Here is a 19,819-nt window from a genome sequence, read left to right as displayed (position 1 = left end):
ATGTAATGACTGCTACAGTATGTGACTCAAAGCACCATACAATAATGAAATTGCATATGTCAACCAGCCAAGTGAAAACATAACAGCTTTGGTCGGTTTGTGATATTTATTGTTTTAAAAGGCACTCATTACATTTGATGTAATGTTTGCAAAAATAAATAGTGAATAAGAGCTGAACTGAGCAGGTTGGTGATGGTGCAGCTCCCAACAGAACGTTACATCCAGGATCTCCATTAACATTATTAACCATTGAGAGCACAGCAGCACACACTTGGCAGTCCCATCATACTGTTGTTAGTTTTGTGTCCCTTACAAAAATGATGAAGTAACTACAATTTGCCAACAGCCTTAGTACCAGTTTTCTCCCTGCAGTAGGAAAAGATTAGATACATAGATAAAATGGTGACACGTTTGACATTGTAGAGCTTCAGGAAGCACAGAAACAACACAGACATTGCAATAAATAAACCCCATCCAGCAAAGTGGTGTGTGTGTGCGTGCGTAGGTGTATGCATGTGCGTGTGTGTGGGCACGTGCATGAGTCACTGGATGTGGCCAAAAGTCCATACATGTCATGGGGTTTGATAGCCTCGTGACACCATCCTGATCTCTCGAGCTCCCATCCTGTTTCATCCCGCAGATCATTTTGGACACCCTCCATAGAGAATAGTTTGAGGCCAGTCATGAAATAACCTATGACCTTCTATGAGGAAATACAAAACAGCTACTGTACACTGGGCAGGTTAAGGTGTGACGTCAGTTAGGAGCAGTTGAAGCTGAAGATTGCGAGAGACTCAACTCCCAACCTCAGCACCTGCTTCTAGATCCTGCCCTCAGGTAGTAGGTATGCTGCCCCTGTATTTAAAACAAATAGGGGCAGGGCCACCTTCATCCCCTCTGCGATAAGGCTCCTGAACAAAGATAATCCAAAATAATGGATTGAATTACTGTACAAACATGCAAAATCACTGATCATGAATTCAATCACATTCATAATTAATCAATCAATCAATCAATCAATCAAACAAACAAACAATCTTCAATGACAGAACCTCCAAAATAATTTCCAAAAGTTTCCGAGTCATAGTGAGATCGATTCCTCCAGTACTTCAATATGACACCAGCCCTTATGAGACTGAGTCTGTGTGGGATCATGGCTTTCCCAGTGCTTTTGTCAAATTAATCGAAACATTTATAGCGGAAATACACTTAGAACAATTTCGGCAGTTATAATTTAGTTGAAGGAACAAGCAGCAGAAAACAAATTGTGCAGTCCATTTTTATGCCAGTTCTTGATTATGGAGACATTATTTATATGATTTATTTGCTGCTACCACTGTAGTAAAACATCATGCAGCTTATCACAGTGCACTGTATGCAGGGCTCCCTTATAAAATAGATATTTTCTCAATGGAACTCCCTGCTTGAATAAAGGTTAAATAAAGCCATTCTATACATAAACTTGACAGCTACAGTACGGAAGGTTAGTGTTGTGTCAGAATAACCATGCACAATCAATGTGGAGTTCCTGTTGGCTACGAGCTCTTAGTACAGCTGTAGTAGCTCAGGTATAAAAGTACATATCAGTTGAGTAAATGAACACAATATTGATCCAGCCGAACTAGACCCCCCCTTCCCCCAACACATCTCCCACCTACCCGTACCCTCCACTGATTAAAATCACAAGTCATGTCATTGCTCAGGTCCGTCTAGCAGCTCCAAAGATTGTTCTAAAAATAGCTCATTCAGTATGAGACGGCAATGCATGGATCGATATAGTGTTTGTGAAGAAATCAGTTGGTTGGTGAGTTAAAAGGCCCCTGGGTCACCAGCTCATAATGAACCTCACCATGACACAGCATAGACCCAGCTCAGACACTGCCCAGCACAGCCACAGCACAGATACAGCATAGACACATTATCTGGAATCTGCAGTCTGGTAGGGGCAGGAGGAGGAGGGGAGAGAGTTTTGGCGAGTCAGCTTTTCTTAGAGGTACAGGTGATTGTAGAGGTACAGCGGAGTATCATCCGAGAAACGAGAGGTGTGTGACTGACCACAACCTCCGGGTCTCTTCTGTCAGGTATTTTTATGGCAACAAATATGGCGTCTCTCCATCTCTACGGCACAGTGACTGATAACTGATAACTAGGGGTGTGACGATATATCATGCCACGAGATACGTACGGTACTGCGATATAAAAATGTGACGATATGGATCGCTGAGATGAAAAACTGTCTTGCAGTAAAATACGTAAAGTACAGTACAGTACAGCAACTTTGGGTACCCAGAAAAGCGCTGTACAACATGGAACTAGAAATGGTGCTCAGAGAGCACAGATATCTGCCCCTGAATGCATTTCGTGGTCCTGTGCATGCCAAAATTGAATGGGTTCTAAATTGGCCCAAGCTACATGCCTCCACCGAGTTTTATGTAAAGCGGTCTGGTAATTTTTGCTTAATCCTCGTCCGAAAAATGAATGGAGGAGAATGTCCGACTCGGCCGTGTTTGGGCGGCTCATGGACCTGCCACGTGAATCGGATCTACTCCAGAATTTAATGGGTTGCTACTGTACACATGCTACAACCCTCCACCGAGTTTAAAAGACAGGTTCGTAATTTAGCATCATAAGCCATGTTATAAGGTTATGTACTGTACGATCATAAACAACGGCCGATATCAAAGTTTCGTCAAACGGTGCACTCTCGAGATACAGCCCGTCGCTGCTAACACACTCAATGGATCCATAGGTGCATAGATAGAATCATCAATGGACATGACGAAAATGTTATATCGGCCGTTGTATTTAATCGTAAATAACCTCTTAACATGGCTTATAATGCTAAATTCTGCACCTGTGCTTCGATGAAAATGTGGCTGGTACTGTTGTTTCAGCATAAACGTGGTCTAAAAAATGAATGGAGGTGAATGGCCGACCATATTTGGGTGGCATGTGGACTCGCCCCATGATTCGGATCCTCCTCTCCAGAATTGAATGAGCTCTAAATTGGTCCACGCTACACCCCTCCACCAAGGTTCATGAATATTGGTCTGGTAGTTTGAGTAATCCTGCTAACAAACAAACAAACCAAGAAACAGCTGGTCATGGACAAACCAAGAAACAGACATGGACACGCCCCATCATTCGGATCTGCTTATCCCGTAACTCCGTATTTAATGGTTTCTAAGTTGACCCATGCTATACCCTCCACTGAGTTCCATGAAAATCGAAAATAGTTTTTGCGTAATTGTGGTCCAAAAAATGAATGGTGGTGAATGGCTGGCTGTTTGGGCTGCTCATGAACCAACCCCATAATTTGTATCTGTTCCAAAATTGCATTCGCTCTAGGAGTTTCATGAAAATCGGTCCAGTAGTTTTTGTGTAATCTTGTTAACAGATGTATGTACGTCCAGATGGATATACGGACATACAAACGCCACCGAAAACATTACTGCTCACCCTGCGCTGTCGTTGGGGCATGGGTAACTATAGGGCAAATAACAGCATTGTTTTGTATTTTGTGTTTTTCGAATAAAATACGGTACTATTTTTCCAGTCATATATTCATTATTTTTGGTTTTGTTAAAAATATTGTTATAATATCATATTGTATCGATTATGTGAACCCAATATCATGTATCATGTTGTATTGTGAGATTAGTGAATTGTCACACCCCTACTGATAACGTATCCTTCACAGCACACCCAAGTTTACGGATAGAAAACAGAAAAAGGCACATTACACATTTCGAGAAAAATAACCTTTCTTAATCGTCTTCCGTATACCCAATCTTTCCCTCTGTCTTTCTTTCTTTCTCTCTGTCTGCTCACTTCTATGGGCTCGTCTGGGACTGGAGCTCTCTGCCTTCAAGCATTTTATCATTCTCCCTCTCCTGGACCTGCGCCGGCACAAAGCCCTTTAGTTTGGTGTGCTCTGCTACAGATTCAGGCAGATTGGTCAAGCTGATGTTGGCTTCTTTCTTCTCCTCCTCCTCGTATACCTCTCCCTCCCCCTCCTCCCTTCTCCGCTCCCCCAGGGCCCCACCCCCACATGCCTGCCGCACGTATTCCGGAATATTCGGAATATTACGGAAGTCGCGGTGCCGGTGGCACATGCCCAGCTTGGTGAGCGAATCGAATCTGAGGTTTACGATGTTGTCGTCAGAGGACGACGGCGACGCCTGCTGCTGCTTCCCTCCGTAGGGCTCCGTGGCGCCGCGCAGACGCAGGTTGTTGAGCTTGGTGTTGATGCTCTCCTGAGAGGTCGTCTTGAAGTGGCCCGTCGTGTCCAGGCTGGCGAGGACGGCCCTCTTCTCGGCCGAGAGCATGTCCAGGGAGTGGGCGCGCTGGTCCAGCCCCAGATGACGGCGCTCCATTCTGCGGATGATGGACGTGCGCTGCAGCTTGTCGTGGACCTCCTCACTGAAGCGGCGCCCGGTCTCACGTAACTCCGCACTCACGTTGGCCTTCCACTCTGCCGCGTGAGCCTTGATCTCCACCACCTGTGAACAACAACGGACACCAACACCACAGAGGGTGAGATATACCCCAGGAGAGAGTGGGGGTGAGATATACCACAGGAGAGAGAGGGGGTGAGATACACCACAGGAGAGAGAGGGGGTGAGATATACCACAGGAGAGAGAGGGGGGGAGATACACCACAGGAGAGAGAGGGGGTGAGATACACCACAGGAGAGAGAGGGGGTGAGATATACCACAGGAGAGAGAGGGGGTGAGATAAACCAAAGGAGAGAGAGGGGGTGAGATATACCACAGGAGAGAGAGGGGGTGAGATACACCACAGGAGAGAGTGGGGGTGAGATATACCACAGGAGAGAGAGGGGGTGAGATATACCATGAGAGAGTGAGAGGGGGAGAGAACGGAATAGATAGAGGTGGGAGACGGTAGGGATAAGCTAATCATAATGAAAGGTAATGATAATGTAGTGATAATGCAAGACTAAGGTAATGATAAAGTAATGATAATGTAATGATTTGGTAATGATAATGTAGTGGTAGGGTAATAATAAGGTAATAATAATTAAGTTATATGGTAATGATAATGTAACAATGCAAATATAAGGTAATGATAAAGTAATAATGTAATGGTATGGGAATGATAATGTAGCAATAAGGCAATGAAAGGTGAGTGATTATGTAGTGATATGGCAATGATAATATGCTGATAATGTTATGATAATGCAAAGATTAAGTAATGATAATGTAATGATAATGCAAGGATAAGGTAATGATAATGTAATGTTAATATAATCATAAGGTAATGATAATGTAATGATGCGGTGATAATGTAATGATAAGGTAATGCTAATATAATGATAAGGTAATGATGAGCATTAATCGAATGAACCCACCTCCTCTTTGGTCTTTTTGGACAGCACTCTGAGCCAGTCCCCGATCATGCTCAGAACCGCCGCAAAGTACGCCAGTCCCACCAGGATCCAGAACCACACGAGCGGCTTGTACCACACATTGTACTCGATCTTCCGATCACCGCCTGGAGGGGACGGTTTAGTCACATGATTGTCAATGACACGCTGTCATAGAGCAACATACCTGTGGGAGATTTCATAGGCTTGATGAGTGGAGAAACTGAATTAAACATTATGCTGATATTAAAGTTAATGGAGATTAGTGCAGTGCCTGCCGGATTATTATATTTTTCTTAAATATACAAAATAAAATGTATTTACTGTAATAATAGGCTACTTGAAACAACTCCTCTTCTTTAATAGTCTTTTGAGCAAATAAACTCTATAAAGATTTTTTGGGCAGAAAGTGACAGTTTGCAGTGTCAATGACAATAGGAATATGGAATTCGAGACTTGTGAGGTTAGCGTGCCGTATATCTTCCATCTTCCCTGTAAACCTACGCCCATTTTGTTATCCAGTGGACAAATATCCTGTAACAACTACAATATTCGGTTTTAATGTATATCAAACATATTCTGTTCATTAGGTATTTAGATTTTTTTTTATTCCTACAGTAAGATAAAATGCTAATGGAAGGCTATCTGTAGCTCCTGGTAGCATTGTGAGCCACACCTAGGTTAATGGGGTTGACCATGACACTGGACCCAAGCGTATCCTGCCGCACCCTGACCCTAACTACTCTTTACTGGCACAGCACTCTCAATTCGAGAACTGCTCATCCAAACAACTTCACACAGTACCCTGCACTTCCTCCTGTCCTGAGCAATATACCTGCTGCATATCAACTTCATACATCGCCAGGTTCTCAAAATAATTATGCCACAGACAGACAGACAGAAAGACATACATACATACAGAGATGTGTGGCATTATAGTTAGATACAGTATGAGACATTTTTTATGAAACGCAAGTGAATTGCGTATTGTTAGTGACCGGTAAAATATAAGTGGCGTAGAATAGCCATGCTATGATGGTCCTACCTGCCACATAGTCACCTATTCCCACGGTGGTGAGAGTGATGACCACAAAGTAGATGGCATCTAGCGTGGTCCAGCCTTCGATGTGTTTGAAGATGACCGCTGGGATGGTGACGAAGAGGATGCAGCCGGCCAGGATGAAGAGGATGGTGGAGGTCACCCGGATCTTGTCCATGCCGAACGTTTTTGGTTTTTGCTGCAGGAACAAACAAGCAAACAAAACATGTTTCGTAATGAGAGGGACGAGTAAACAATCAACCAACCACTCGAGCTTAGGACAAGCTGTTAAGAGTTGTTTAGTGTGAATGCTTTAGAGCATTCACACTATTGTTATCCAGTTCTTTATAGTTTATTCTTACTTCTTCTTCCGTATGTTTTTCGGCTCTCTGTAGCTCCTTCATACTTTGAGCTACTTAAACCATTCACGTATCAAAATGTTAAACTTGTTAAGGACATTATCGGAATCCTTTCAAAGTTCTTATACCTTTTATACTTTTTAAATTATTCAGCTTTTTCCAACACTTTTTTTGAATGGATGTCAATGGGGGAGTTTTGAAACCTTCTTCAGCCTTCAACTCCTTCATACTTTGAGCTACAGGAACCATTCAACTATCAAAATGTTCAGCTCTTTAAGGTCATTATGGGATACCTTTCAGATTTTTACTAACTTTCATACTTTTCAAAATATTCAGCTTTTTTCCAAAAATAATTTACAATGGAAGTCTATGGGCGGGCCTTGAAATCCTCTTCAGCTATGAAACCTATCTCCTCCTACATTTTTTGGGCTAGAAACCTCATTCAAACTTTTAAATGTTCAGGAGTAAAATTCTTACTCATATTTTTTAAAATTCCTTATAGTTTTTATGTAATTTAAGTTTGTTTTGGACCTTTTTTAACATTGAAGTGGATGTGTGGAATGTTCAGTTTTTGGAGTATGGCAGCCTGTTTTTGTGTGTTGGCTGTAAGCCAACACACCAAGAAGAGGGAATCCTTTTTGTCGCTCCCTTCCTCCCTTCCTTCGTCCCTGTTGGCGTTGTTGACCTGCAGTTCTATGTTGCTACCACAAGAGGCAGTGGTCCCAGAACATCAAAAGAAAAAGACTTCACAGATTTCCCAGGTCAGCGGTGGCTGAGTGGATAGTGTGCTATCTATCACTGCGAAGGTTGTGAGTTCAATCCTTGGTGTGGACATACCAAGGTACCATGACATATTTTGTCACTGGATGCTATAGAAGTTATGTAATGAGCGTGGGTCATATTTGTTAATTATAGACCCTTTTACAGCCTATACAGTAGCAGAGGAAGACAGACGAAATCCGCATTATTAAGCGTACAGACTGGACTGACGACATCATCAAAAATGCCCGCGTTTGCGGTGCTCATTTTATATCAGGTAAGTTATTTTGACTACCTGGTTTCACTGGAATGTCTTGTTGAAATGTAGCCTTTCTCAGTCCCGTTGTCGCATTCCACTCGCTCATGCCAGACAACAGTCCTTTGCTGGTCCATTCACTTTGCCGTCAAAATAAATTGGTGTCGGCCTACTTAGGAGAGGCGCTCATATTTACAATTGTCAGATAAACATCAAAACTTCAAAATCGAAACTTCACTTACCATGCATGAGGAGTATGAGCTCCTGCCCTCTGGGAGGAGGTCTAGAGTCCCCCGGTGCATGAGGAGTATGAGCTCCTACCCTCTGGGAGGAGGTTTAGAGTCCCCTGGTGCAGGTTAAACCGGTTTCAGAAGTTGTTTATCCCTGTCTCAATAAAAATCCTCAACAGTGATAAATAACGAGCAGGGGCCTCATATATCATTGAGGTACGCCTTCTTTTACACTGTCTTTTCCGCGATTTCAGGCGTACGCCCTCTTCCCCCCCCACAGCGCGATCTATCAAGCAAAAAGGGCGGATATTTAGTCGCCTTTCTACGCGCTTTTGTAGGACACCTCTCAACTTGTCGTACCGATTTAGACGGGTTTTTACACCCTTTTTGAACACAGGGGGAACTGGCGACGCAGGTGGTGCGTCTGTGAATTACACTGTTTGATGGAGAGAAGAAGAGCGAGAGTTTATGAACGCACAATCATGTAAGCTAATAGCCCAATTCAGCACAAACATATATCGCAATGCAAGATCGTATCCTCTAACCGGCTCATTAATGGTCCGATATGGATTTGTTCCCCAAACTTAACCTATGCGCACACCTAATGCAGGCACTCCATCAAACGGCAATAATTGACCAATTAGATTGTCATTAATATGTGATCATGTGGACCTGTTTGCTGTTTGGTAAGCATATAAATGATAGTCCTCCTGTGCGTAATGCGAGCCTAAATGAATTCGGCGCTACTCGGCCTACTGGCCGAGATAGAACTCCAAAGAGGTGACGGCGATGGCGACTGCACCCACATATTGATAAGGGCACCATCAGTGAATGAATACGTCTATGTGAATCGCAAAAATGTGCACACTATAAATACCCAAATCATATGTGACGCCGACATGCTCATCACAAGTGTAGTGGCACGGTGGCCTGGCTCCACGCATGACTCATTTATCCTGGCGCACAGCAGGGTAGGGGCTAGACTGGAGGCAGGCGCTGCGCGTGACGGCTGGCTTGTTGGTGTGTGCATAGCCAAGATACATATTCTTTTTCTTTTTCACTTTAATCTTTATTAGCATTTTCCATCCATACAACGACAATACAATAAAACATAAAAACGTACTTCCATCCATGCAGCTTTTTTCTCTTACTCAAATATTACAATTTCAATATTAGTGGTATCATCACACTTCCTTCTATAATCCATCCATTTTTCCCATCTCCCTTCAAACTTTCCTTCCTGCATCCTCAATGCATGCGTGAACTTCTCCCTAACATAAATCTCCTCCACAACACCCAGCCACTGCTCCTTGGTTGGGGGTTCCACCTTTTACCAAACGCTCATTATTGTCTTTTTACTAGCAACCAATAGTACTTTCACTAGGTATCTGTCCCCTCCTTGTACATCATCCCGTGTTATGTTTGCCAAGATATATATTCAAAGCTGATAAGAATGAGAACCAGTCAAGACCCCACCACAAAATGAGGACCCAAGCCCGCAGCCCCCTCCCCGTCATGAGGGTTACCAGCGGGGCCAAAGGGCCCGCACTGAGGTCATGCGCCAGCTATGAAGACACAAACAAGTAAGGTCCACATTGTTACCATTTTATTGTCTGTTGGTGGGTGACTGTGTGAGGTGTGTGAGTGCATTTGTGAGTGAATGTGTGAGGTCTGTGAGTGTGGTAGTGAGTGACTGTGTGAGGTCCGTGACAGCATGTGTGAGGGAATGAAGTGCAATGAGGATGTCCTGTTGGCTCTGGTGGTGTAATGTGGTGACCTCCACCAACTGCTGCACAACTGCCCCAATCCCTTCTGCCATGTCCCTCTGGGCCTCTAGGGTCATGAGCCTCCAGCACAGTGTCTGAGAGGAAGGCCAGCCCTCAGGGACCCTTGAGGCAGGGACGCTGGCAGCCGGAGGTGGAGGCGTGGGCGGTGGAGACGGAGGCGCTGGAGATGGCACTGGAGGTGGAGGCCGGAGCACTGGAGGTGGAGGCACTGGAGGTCGTGGCGCTGGAGGTGGAGGCGTGGGCGGTGGAGACGGAGGCGCTGGAGGTGGAGATGGCACTGGAGGTGGAGGCCGGCACGCTGGAGGTGGAGGCACTGGAGGTCGTGGCGCTGGAGGTGGAGGCTACAACTGGCGGGGGCACGACCGTCAGGTCAAGGACCACTGCAGACTCCCCCTCCTCTGAGTCCCACCCCACGTCAGAGTCTGGAGAAACAATTTCAGTCATTTTCTTTGAGTTTGTCTGTGAACTTGATTCTGCATTAAACATTTCATTGTGCCGCCATATTCATTTGATATGTTTTTCTGTTGGCAGTCAAATAAATGCTGTGATTTACCAGGTGATTTAGATGAGAGTCTTAATTTCCCAGAGGGGAAAATGTTTAATGTGGTCTAACATTATGAAGTGGTCATCTGCGTTATCGTTCCCTGTTTTTGGTCCTAAATCAATCATAGCCTACCGCAGAATGTTTGCTTTCCTCACAGCCACATAATACAGAATGTCCGTGTAGCCTACGCCAAATACAGGATGCACGAAACGTACAATAGGCTACCTAAACTGTAGGAGCAATCAGACAAATGTAGGCTAGTACAAATAGCTTACCTTCCGAAGATGATTTGTTTCCTCGCGTGGACCTCACCAACAAGCACATGCACCTCCGTCTCCGAAAAGTTTATCTTCTTTCCGCGTTTTTCCATAAACGTAATTGTCTTGCCCTTGCTCCACGCTACATATGTCGGTTCCTTCCGGGTATCCACGTTGTGCGCTGTCATAGTTTTGACCATATATGGTTGAATTTGGGCGTGGAGAGGGCGGAACACGAGGCGCGTGCACGTCCGCTGTCTTCTACGACACCGTCGGATTTTTCATTGAGAATCGGCGCAGCAGCGTGTACGCCATGTTTGACAGATCCGAAAAGCGTGTAAATATTCTCGTCGTACGCGGCAGTCCGCCCTTTTCTCGTTTTCGTCGTACGCCCTCTTTTACACGTGAATTTACACGCTCTTTGATATATGAGGCCCCAGGCTGAGACTGGGACTTCAAGTGATATGCATCTTCTGCTCTATGATGTGTTTGTGTTTATTGTTTTTATCGCATATTTATTGTTATTTATTGTTATTTGTTAGTGCTATGTGGCTCCTCACTAACAACTGTGTGTTGACTGTCTCCTACAGCATGTGTGTGCCCAAGACAAATTTCTCACATTGTGAGACAATAAAGTGTATTCTGATTCTGATTCTGATTCTATTACCTATTCTGTTGAGTACTATGTTTACATTTGTTCATTCCCCACAACTCAGACCACGAGTGGGCTAGAGACACACGGTCTTCACTGGTGAAGGCAGGTGGGTAGCCCGGCGCTGCCTATACTGTCCGGGACTGGCTCTGACCCAAGGGGGCGGAGTCTCGCCACCACGCCACTGACCACGCCACGGACACCACAACTCAGCCCTTGAGTGGGCTAGAGACACATGGTCTTCACGGGTTCGTTCATGGAGATTGCCAAGAGGTCACTGTAATGTCCCCGAAGGGTTGTGACCCAAGGAGGCGGAGTCTCGCCACCACGCTACTATCCACGCCACAGACCCCACAACTCAGCCCGAGCGGGCTAGAGACACAGCGTCTTCACCGTTGGGTGCAAGTCGGTGACCAGGAGAGGTCTCATTGCTTAAAGGATCATTCCTTTGACATTCTATTTCATATACTCTCTTAGGGTCAATAAGCAGCATTTAAACAACTTGCTCATCTTTCAAGCTACAGGCTCAGTTCAAAGCTTTAACTACTCAGGCTGAAAGGTTTAAAATTATTAAAGTTCTTGGATTCTTTAGGTAATGCAATTCATCTTCCTATTCTGCCAGTTTTACATTTCAGCTAATCTTCAAGGTTTTTCAGTTTCCAAGCTGTTTAGCAATACATTCCATCATTTATTCCATATTTCAGCTTTGACAGTATTACAGTTTATCTTCCAGCTTCTGTTGCAATGTATTTAAGTTCTTGGCCTCTTTAGGTAATCAATTTTGCCAGTTTCACATTTCAGCCAAGCTTCTATTATTTCAGCTATACATTCCATTATTTTCCATCTTTCAGCTTTGATAGAATTAAACCTTATCTTCCAGCTTTAGCTTATTTTGGTAATGCAGTTCAGCTTCCTATTCTTGCAGTTTCACATTTCAGCTAAGCTTCCAGGTTTTTTCAGCTTCCAAGCTTTTTAACTATACATTCCAGGAGTTATTCTATATTTCAGCTTTGACAGTATTACATTTTATCTTTCAGCTATTGTAACAATGTATTTCATTTCATAGCTTCTTTAAATTCAAAATTCAAATTTTTTAGGTAATGCAGTTTCAATTCTGCCAGTTTCACATTTCAGCTAAGCTTCCAGGTTTTCCAGCTTACAAGCTTTTTAGCAATACATTCCATCATTGATTCCATGTTTCAGCTTTGACAGAATTCGTTTACAGCTTTGACAGTATTACTGTTTATCTTCCAGCTTTTGTAGCAATGTATTTAAGTTTTTAGCTTCTTTAGACAATGCAGTTCAGCTTCCAATTCTGCCAGTTTCACATTTCAGCTTCCAGGATTTTCAGCTTCCAGGATTTTCAGCTTCCAGGCTTTTCGGCTTCCAGGATTTTCAGCTGTTCAGGTGTAATGCATTTGACATTTCAGATTTTTCACATTCATGCATTTTCAGCAATGCTTTTGCTATTCCGTTCAGCTGCTCAGCATTCACACGCATTTTCTGCAAGAAATGCAATTTTCTAGTTAGCTCTGGTACTGTGATTCACAGAATTCAAAAGTATCCTGAGCTGGATTAGAGGAAGTGTTTTGCCAAAACAACCCGTTGTGTCAATAATACTCCTTAGCCTCCGGTCACCGGACGACAAAGAGGAAAAATGTCAACCAACTTCAACACATCCAGCAAGTTGGTCTGACTCCTTCCGTCTGTCTTAAACTCAGAGCTCATCTCCGGCCAACATCTTCTCTCCCTTCTCCCTGGCTCACAGAATCTCAATCAGTCTGTTCGGTTCTCTCCTCTCTCTACATCTCACTGCAAGGAGCCTCTAACAGCCAAGATTATTATCTAGCCTGGATAATACCTGGATAACAACAGCCTAGGGTGCATGGATTGAGGGGACCTGGATAATATCTGGATAACCTAGCGTGACTGGAGAGGAGGCTGTCAAAGACAGCTGGCTCGTTACAGTGAATGGACTTGTAATGAATTTGAGATAACACACTATGAAGAACAGCAGGGGTGAGGACAATCTTCTCTCTTCATAAGAGGCTCCTCCTAAGGTTCATAACCATCTGACCAAATGTGTCACCAAAAAGCCAAATATCACTTAAAATGCCAAATCAAGGGATGTTTTACTACTGAAAACTATTATGTTCAAATGTATTTCAATCCCATGTACATCACACACGGACAGCGTGGATGATGCCATGGGTGCAGGCTTACCCTAATTATATTCTCCAATCTCCAGATGGTCTTGACGAAGATGTTTCCCAGCTGATCTCCAATCCCAGCCAGTAGGAAGCCAAATAGAGGGATACCAAATATGGCGTACAGGATGCAGAAGATCTTCCCGCCCTCTGTGCTGGGGGCTATATTACCATAACCTGAGTGAGGAAGAGGAGGAGTGAGGAAGAGATGGTCAGGTCTTTATTTTATGTAACACATACAATGTATTAAGTTCTTACGTAACATATCAGTGCTCCTGCGGTTGGAGGTAAACAAGAGAGAAATAATTAGGTTGCTCTAAGAGAACATGACATTAATTGAGGTCCTGCAGTGAGTGAGGGAGAGAGGGAGAGTGAGAGAGACACACACAGAGATGAACATAGCAGGGTAGATAGCTTTGGTTTGTGTCTGTGTGCGTGTGTGTGTGTGTGCGTGTCTTCCTAGTGAGTAAAGTGTAAACTAATAAAAAAACGTTTCAGATGAATAGACACCCTCTTGCCGCTCTCTGTTTCAAAACTATAATTCTTTGTAAATTACATACTGGGAGATCTTGCTAAGAGATTTAAACAGACACATTAGCAAAAAGTACATCGTGTCAATGACGCACATGTGCATCTGTTTTGTTTCCATCTATTTTATAGCTATTTCCCATACTTAAAGGAGCACTTCCCCGATTAGCAATCAGCTTTGTATCATTCCAAAATCTGCAGTATGTTACAATGAATGTGAATGTTTCTTCCCTCTATGTTCCCTCGGCCTAGCTTTCACACTTTCAAAAAAACAAAAACTCCACATGATATAGCTGCAAGCAGCAATGTGGGGGCCAAGCAGGAAGCGCGACCAGCGCATCAAAGGCAACAAGTGAAACACGCCATAGCCGCATTCGAATCCCTACCGCAGTTTTGAAAATCGGGCGTACAGTACAGAATAAAAACGCACTTCCAAATTTGACAGGTTGGTGGCGCTAGAGAGTTCGAGGTGTCCACATAGACTTGGTGACAGGGTCCCCGATGAGTGTGCCTAATGTGGTTTTGATACATCAAAACGTTATTGAGATATGACCGCACTTCCTGTTTTGCGGCTTAACCGCCAATTTCAATTGGCTGTGACCGGCAAACGCTTTCGAAGATCAAAAGTCCCTGTAAGAATTTTGCAAATATTGGTCTATAGATTGTGCCTACCGAGTTTCGTGTAGATTGGTGAAAGGTCAGAGGAGGAGATACATTTAAAGTGTTTTTCACAAAATCCAACATGGCAGAAAATCCAATATGGCGGACATTAGCTCATAGGTTGTCTTGAACTCAGCTTGATCCAAGGAATCCAATGGCACTTGAATTTTGAAAATCAGGCATACGGTTAAGCATGAACGCACCTCCAACTCTGACACGTTGGTGGTGCTAGAGCGTTTGAGGTGTCGAGATGAGACTTGCTGACAGGGGACAGGGGCATGTCCTTGATGACTGTGCCAAATTAGGTTTCGATACCTCAAAAGTTGCATGCATAAACGTACCTCCAGCTCTGACACGTTGGTGGTGCTAGAGTGTGTGAGATGACGACATGAGACTTGATGACAAGACTCAGGGGACTGTCAAGAATCAGTGTGCCAAATTGCACAACTTTCGACCATATGGTTCTATGGTTCTAGACTCCCATGGCAGAAGAAGAAGTTGCTGAATAATGATAATAAGACAAGGTACAAACACAATGGTGGCCTACGCAGCTTCGCTGCTTGGCCCCTAATAAGAAAAGGTAGAGGAACAATGGAGTAGAAAAAGAATAATCCACACTCCGGTCAATCATTTTTGTAGCTTTATTGCATAGCAGCAGTCAGTCAACGGACGTGCGTAAAAGCCTTCTTCAGCGTTTAAAACCGCTCTCGCGGAACTGACCTCTATATATACTGTCATCAATAATCAATAGCCTACGTCAGACAGGTGAAGGTTAGGCTACCTGTGCGCATATGCAGAGGATCGCACATTTACATAATACACATACAATACAGAGTAACAACCATAATACAATATATACAACAATTTCATCAACAATATCACAAGAGAGAGACCTGGGACGGATGGGTGATCGGGACGGGATATCGTTACCATGACACCTCTGGGTATAGCCCAAACCAGAGGGTGCAGTGTACTACAGTATATTACAGGATGTCTACATTAATGATAAGCTATGTTTCCCATGACTTTATCAAACATTTTTATCCGAGGGCCTTTGATCACGACTGCTGAAGACAATATAAAGAAATATCCATCTATTCAGATCGAGCCGGTTGGCGAGTGGGTGCTGCTTACCGATGGTTGTGATGACGGTGCCGGCGAACCAGAAGGCACTACCAAGGTCCCAGTGGGAGGAGTTGTTGGAGGCGTTTCCTAGCGGACTCACGCCCGCACTGGCAGCGTCTATGGCGTGCTGGAAGGAGAGAGCAGAGGACAGAGCATGGTGCTGTTTAATGACAGGGACATAGAGTAGCAAGTCAGTATGTTGTTGACCCAATCAGCATGTAATAGCAACAACATAGTCCTGAACCTATCATTAAAACAGGAAGTCCTTCAGAACATGGCATAATCAATACATCGCTCTCACAACAAACTGGACTGCAGTACAGAGAATCACGCCACGCCAGAGAGAGAGGGAGACGAGGGAGGAGAGGAGGAGGGCAGGGTGAGCTGGAGGGAGGGAGACATAAGTGAGGGATAACAGGATGGAGTGAGCAGTGTTTTCCTGTGTGTGTGTGTGTGTGTGTGTGTGTGTGTGTGTGTGTGTGTGTGTGTGTGTGTGTGTGTGTGTGTGTGTGTGTGTGTGTGTGTGTGTGAAGGCAGTGCAAGTGTGAAAATCAGCACAACAGCAAGGCGGGGTCAGCCACCGTCAGGTATCCCCTCACATACCCCAGGATACAGCAGGGGGACCCACTTCCTGTCAGGTGACCTTTCTCAGGAAAGCTGTGCTGAGTGCGACCTTTTGAATCTACTAATAGGACTAACTTTCCTGCATATAATCACAAAAGAGAGAGATGAAAGACAGCTGGGCAGACTTATGTACATTACACACACACACACACACACACACACACTACCCCTGTGTCTGCTGTGGATGTTGTAGCATTTAGTTAACACACACAAACGTACACACAGATATACACCAGCCCACTTCCGACTTTAGGCCTGGGCCATAGCAAACACACACCAGTATTTGCCATGTCTCTCCTATGATGCTTTTTTAGCCTCTCTTACTCTGAAATGTAATTTAATGTAATGTATTGCTTTATAAATGTTCTTAGCCGGTAGACAAACATACTCCAGGAGCTTGCTCGATCGCCTTGTTTGAGAGGGGTCAGGGAAGAATTTTTACAGCTCACTTATCTGGCACCTGGGTGATTACTGTTTTTTTGCTTCCCTCTGGAATATGTAGAGGTGGGTCGTATGCCCACCTCCCTTGTTCTCTGTAAAGCGCATTGTGTTGCCTCTGGGTATGAAATGCGCTATACAAATAAAGCTTTGATTGATTGATTGATTGATTGATTGATACACACACACACACTACACACACACACACACTATATCTGAGCTCAAAAATATTATGATCATTGTTCAGTGTTTTTATTGTGCATTAGTGTTATTTTCTTTATTTAGCATCATGCTTTACTTCAGTCTTCCTCCTCCTCCTGCTCTTCTGAGCGATCTCCACAGATACAGTCACCTCCACAGAGACAGTCACCAGAAACCAATAAAGATATATAGTTCACTCCAATCCCATATTACAACGTGTATGTTTTTTCTCATAATACAATACTTTTTTTTACTTGATTTTTCTTCTTTTTTTTAATCAAAATGGATATCCCAAAGCAATTCCTTGAGGAACAAATTGTTGTTTTGCCGACATACAGGAAAACACAAAGGCATTTGAAGTGAGAATTGTGAAGTAAAATTAATTAATTGCATCAGCATTATCTGTGGCATTCTATGCATGGGGATTCAGCCCAGCCCCAGAAAACCAGAACTAGCCTAGCCCCAGACTAGCCTAGCCCCAGACTAGCCCAGCCACAGCAAAACCAGACTAGCCCAGACACAGACTAGCCCAACCCCATTGGACCCACACGAGCCCAACCCCAGACTAGCCCAGTCCCAGTAGACCTAGACTAACCCAGCCCCAGAAAACCCAGACAAGCCCAGCCCCGGTAGACTTAGACAGAACCCTGAACAGCTCACCCCAGGCTCTTGAATGAACCAAGGTCACACTTTTTAATAAGGACTGGTACATATGGAACATAACCTCTACATGAAAGCATTTCCCTGAAACACTTTAGTACCGTGATGAGTGAGAGAAACTGAACTCAGATGATGGAACGGGGGAAGCTGGAGGGGATATGGGTTCCTGATGGAGATCACGCCTCACATTAGTAGGCAGCACTCTTAGAAATTATCATTCCCCTCAAGCGCACCCTTAGACTCATACCTGAGCTTTGTGAACGCTACTGTATATTGTATATGGTTTCAAAGGCTTCTTTAGGTCCTCTGTTCGTTCCAGACATTGACCATAACTACATTACCTCAGAGAAGGCCTTTTACTAAATTAATTCTTGACCTGTGTTGAACCATACACTGAGTGAATGACTTCCATCTCCTCAAGGGTGCATTATTATGGTCTTGTGTCATCATTGAATAGGGGTCGGTCCATCATGGACAGGTACTCCACCTGATGACGCACTAGTACATGATACGTCCGGCTTCATCTCTCTCCTCAGAGAATGAGATCCTCAGAACTAAAAGTAATCTGTTCTGTCAGTCTCTGAAGAGGGAATGGGAACCATGAACCCATTCAATAATAAGAGCACACCTTCAATGCTGAACATCCAATCTTAAATCAGCGTGACGGCTTCGAGATATCCTGTACATGAGGCCTTGTGACGGGAATGAACGGCCTGACAAAAAGGTGTTACCGATTACCGCAGCTGTGTGCCCTGCTAAGAAACGTAACCACTTTGCAAAGGCTGGAATACCTGATTGTAGGCTATCAGACAATCGTTTGTCTCTTTTTCGGTCGTTTTATGCTCTTAGTCACTAGTTTTAGAGAGAAGATGCACTTGTGAGTTCTGGCAAGTAGTAGTACATTGGCTCTTTCTACGTTAAATGCAATTATTGTTAGTCGCTTTGGATAAAAGCGTCTGCTAAATGACTGTAATGTAATGTAATGTTTGACCTGGATTTAAAGATCATGGACTCAATAATCTAATAATCTAATAATGTTTTGCAAATTCAAATTGACCGTTGACCACAACCCCCACAAGGTAGTCCGAAACGTCAAGGTCACAGCAATGAGTGTTTGTGTGTGCATGTGTGTGTTCATACTGTACGTGACTGTGTGTGTGTGTGTGTGTGTGTGTGTGTGTGTGTGTGTGTGTGTGTGTGTGAGAGAGAGAGAAAGAGGGACAGAGAAAGAGTGCAACAGTGTTCTTGTGTGTATTTGTGTGCACTGTAGCATGGCGCTGTAACAGGTTTGCCAGTCATAGCCTTATTTATACGTTATTTCAGAGCTAAGTGTTTCAACAACAAACAACAGGTCTTGATTGGCGTGTCTGACAACATGATCTCACATGGTGCCACCGTATGAGTCACACCAGCCCTGCAGGGCTCAGCCAATTAGCTCCTACATCCTGGTGGGGATACTGTGGGTGGGCAGCAATTACTCTAATACAGTCAAACACACACACGCACGCACACACACACACTCTCCCTCCCTCTTTTTCTCTCTCCTCTCTCTTTCGCCTCTTAAAAATGCTACTCTTTCTCTCATTCTCTCTCCCCCCTCTCTCTCCTCTCTCCATCCCTCTCCTTTCTCTCTCTCCCCTCTCCCCTTCTCTCTCGCCCCTCTCTCTCTCCCTCTCTCACACCCTCTCTCTCCCACCCACTCTCTTCAGAAAACTGCCATCTCACAGCCTCCACGTTTGCCAAACAGTTTGACAACAGTGAGTCACCAGCTCAAGGCGACGTCTCTCCCGATGTGTGAGAGCTCGGGGGGGGGGGGGGGGGGGGGGGGACAGGGGGGTGAGAGAGAGAAGAAGATAAGGCTGAGTAACCGACTTGACGCAGTGCTCAGGGCTGGGGTATAGACCACATTCAAATAACAGATAACTCTCCCATAGCTTGAAGGAGCGCTTGTTTTACATTCCCCCCGGTCCATTACTCAAAGCAGCACCAGTACTGCTTCTCTTCAGCTGGTGGTTTTAGACATGGTTGGATCTTTCAGATGGACCGTCCTTTGATCGCGGTGGTGATTAATGCACAGTACTCCAACAAAGGTCATAATCAATGTGT

At 44.3% G+C, this 19,819-nt stretch overlaps 1 protein-coding gene across 1 annotated transcript in view; it reads right to left on the bottom strand.

Annotated features, from left to right (window-relative positions):
• Positions 1 to 3,833: 3,833 nt before the first annotated feature.
• Positions 3,834 to 19,819, bottom strand: part of kcnk10b (potassium channel, subfamily K, member 10b) — a gene marked incomplete at both ends in the record, with an annotated part of 28,695 nt that continues 12,709 nt past the window's right edge. Inside the window, 6 exons of the mRNA XM_084451061.1 lie at positions 3,834 to 3,937; positions 4,052 to 4,502; positions 5,373 to 5,515; positions 6,433 to 6,625; positions 13,494 to 13,654; positions 15,800 to 15,917. Of these exons, the coding sequence (XP_084307187.1) occupies positions 3,834 to 3,937; positions 4,052 to 4,502; positions 5,373 to 5,515; positions 6,433 to 6,625; positions 13,494 to 13,654; positions 15,800 to 15,917 (1,170 nt within the window). The remainder of the gene's footprint in view (positions 3,938 to 4,051; positions 4,503 to 5,372; positions 5,516 to 6,432; positions 6,626 to 13,493; positions 13,655 to 15,799; positions 15,918 to 19,819) is intronic.

Source organism: Borostomias antarcticus, assembly GCF_949987555.1.
Source record: "Borostomias antarcticus genome assembly, chromosome: 16".
NCBI lineage: Eukaryota > Metazoa > Chordata > Actinopteri > Stomiiformes > Stomiidae > Borostomias > Borostomias antarcticus.
Note: the sequence above shows the minus strand (reverse complement) of the source record. Positions and strands in the feature narration are given on the sequence as shown.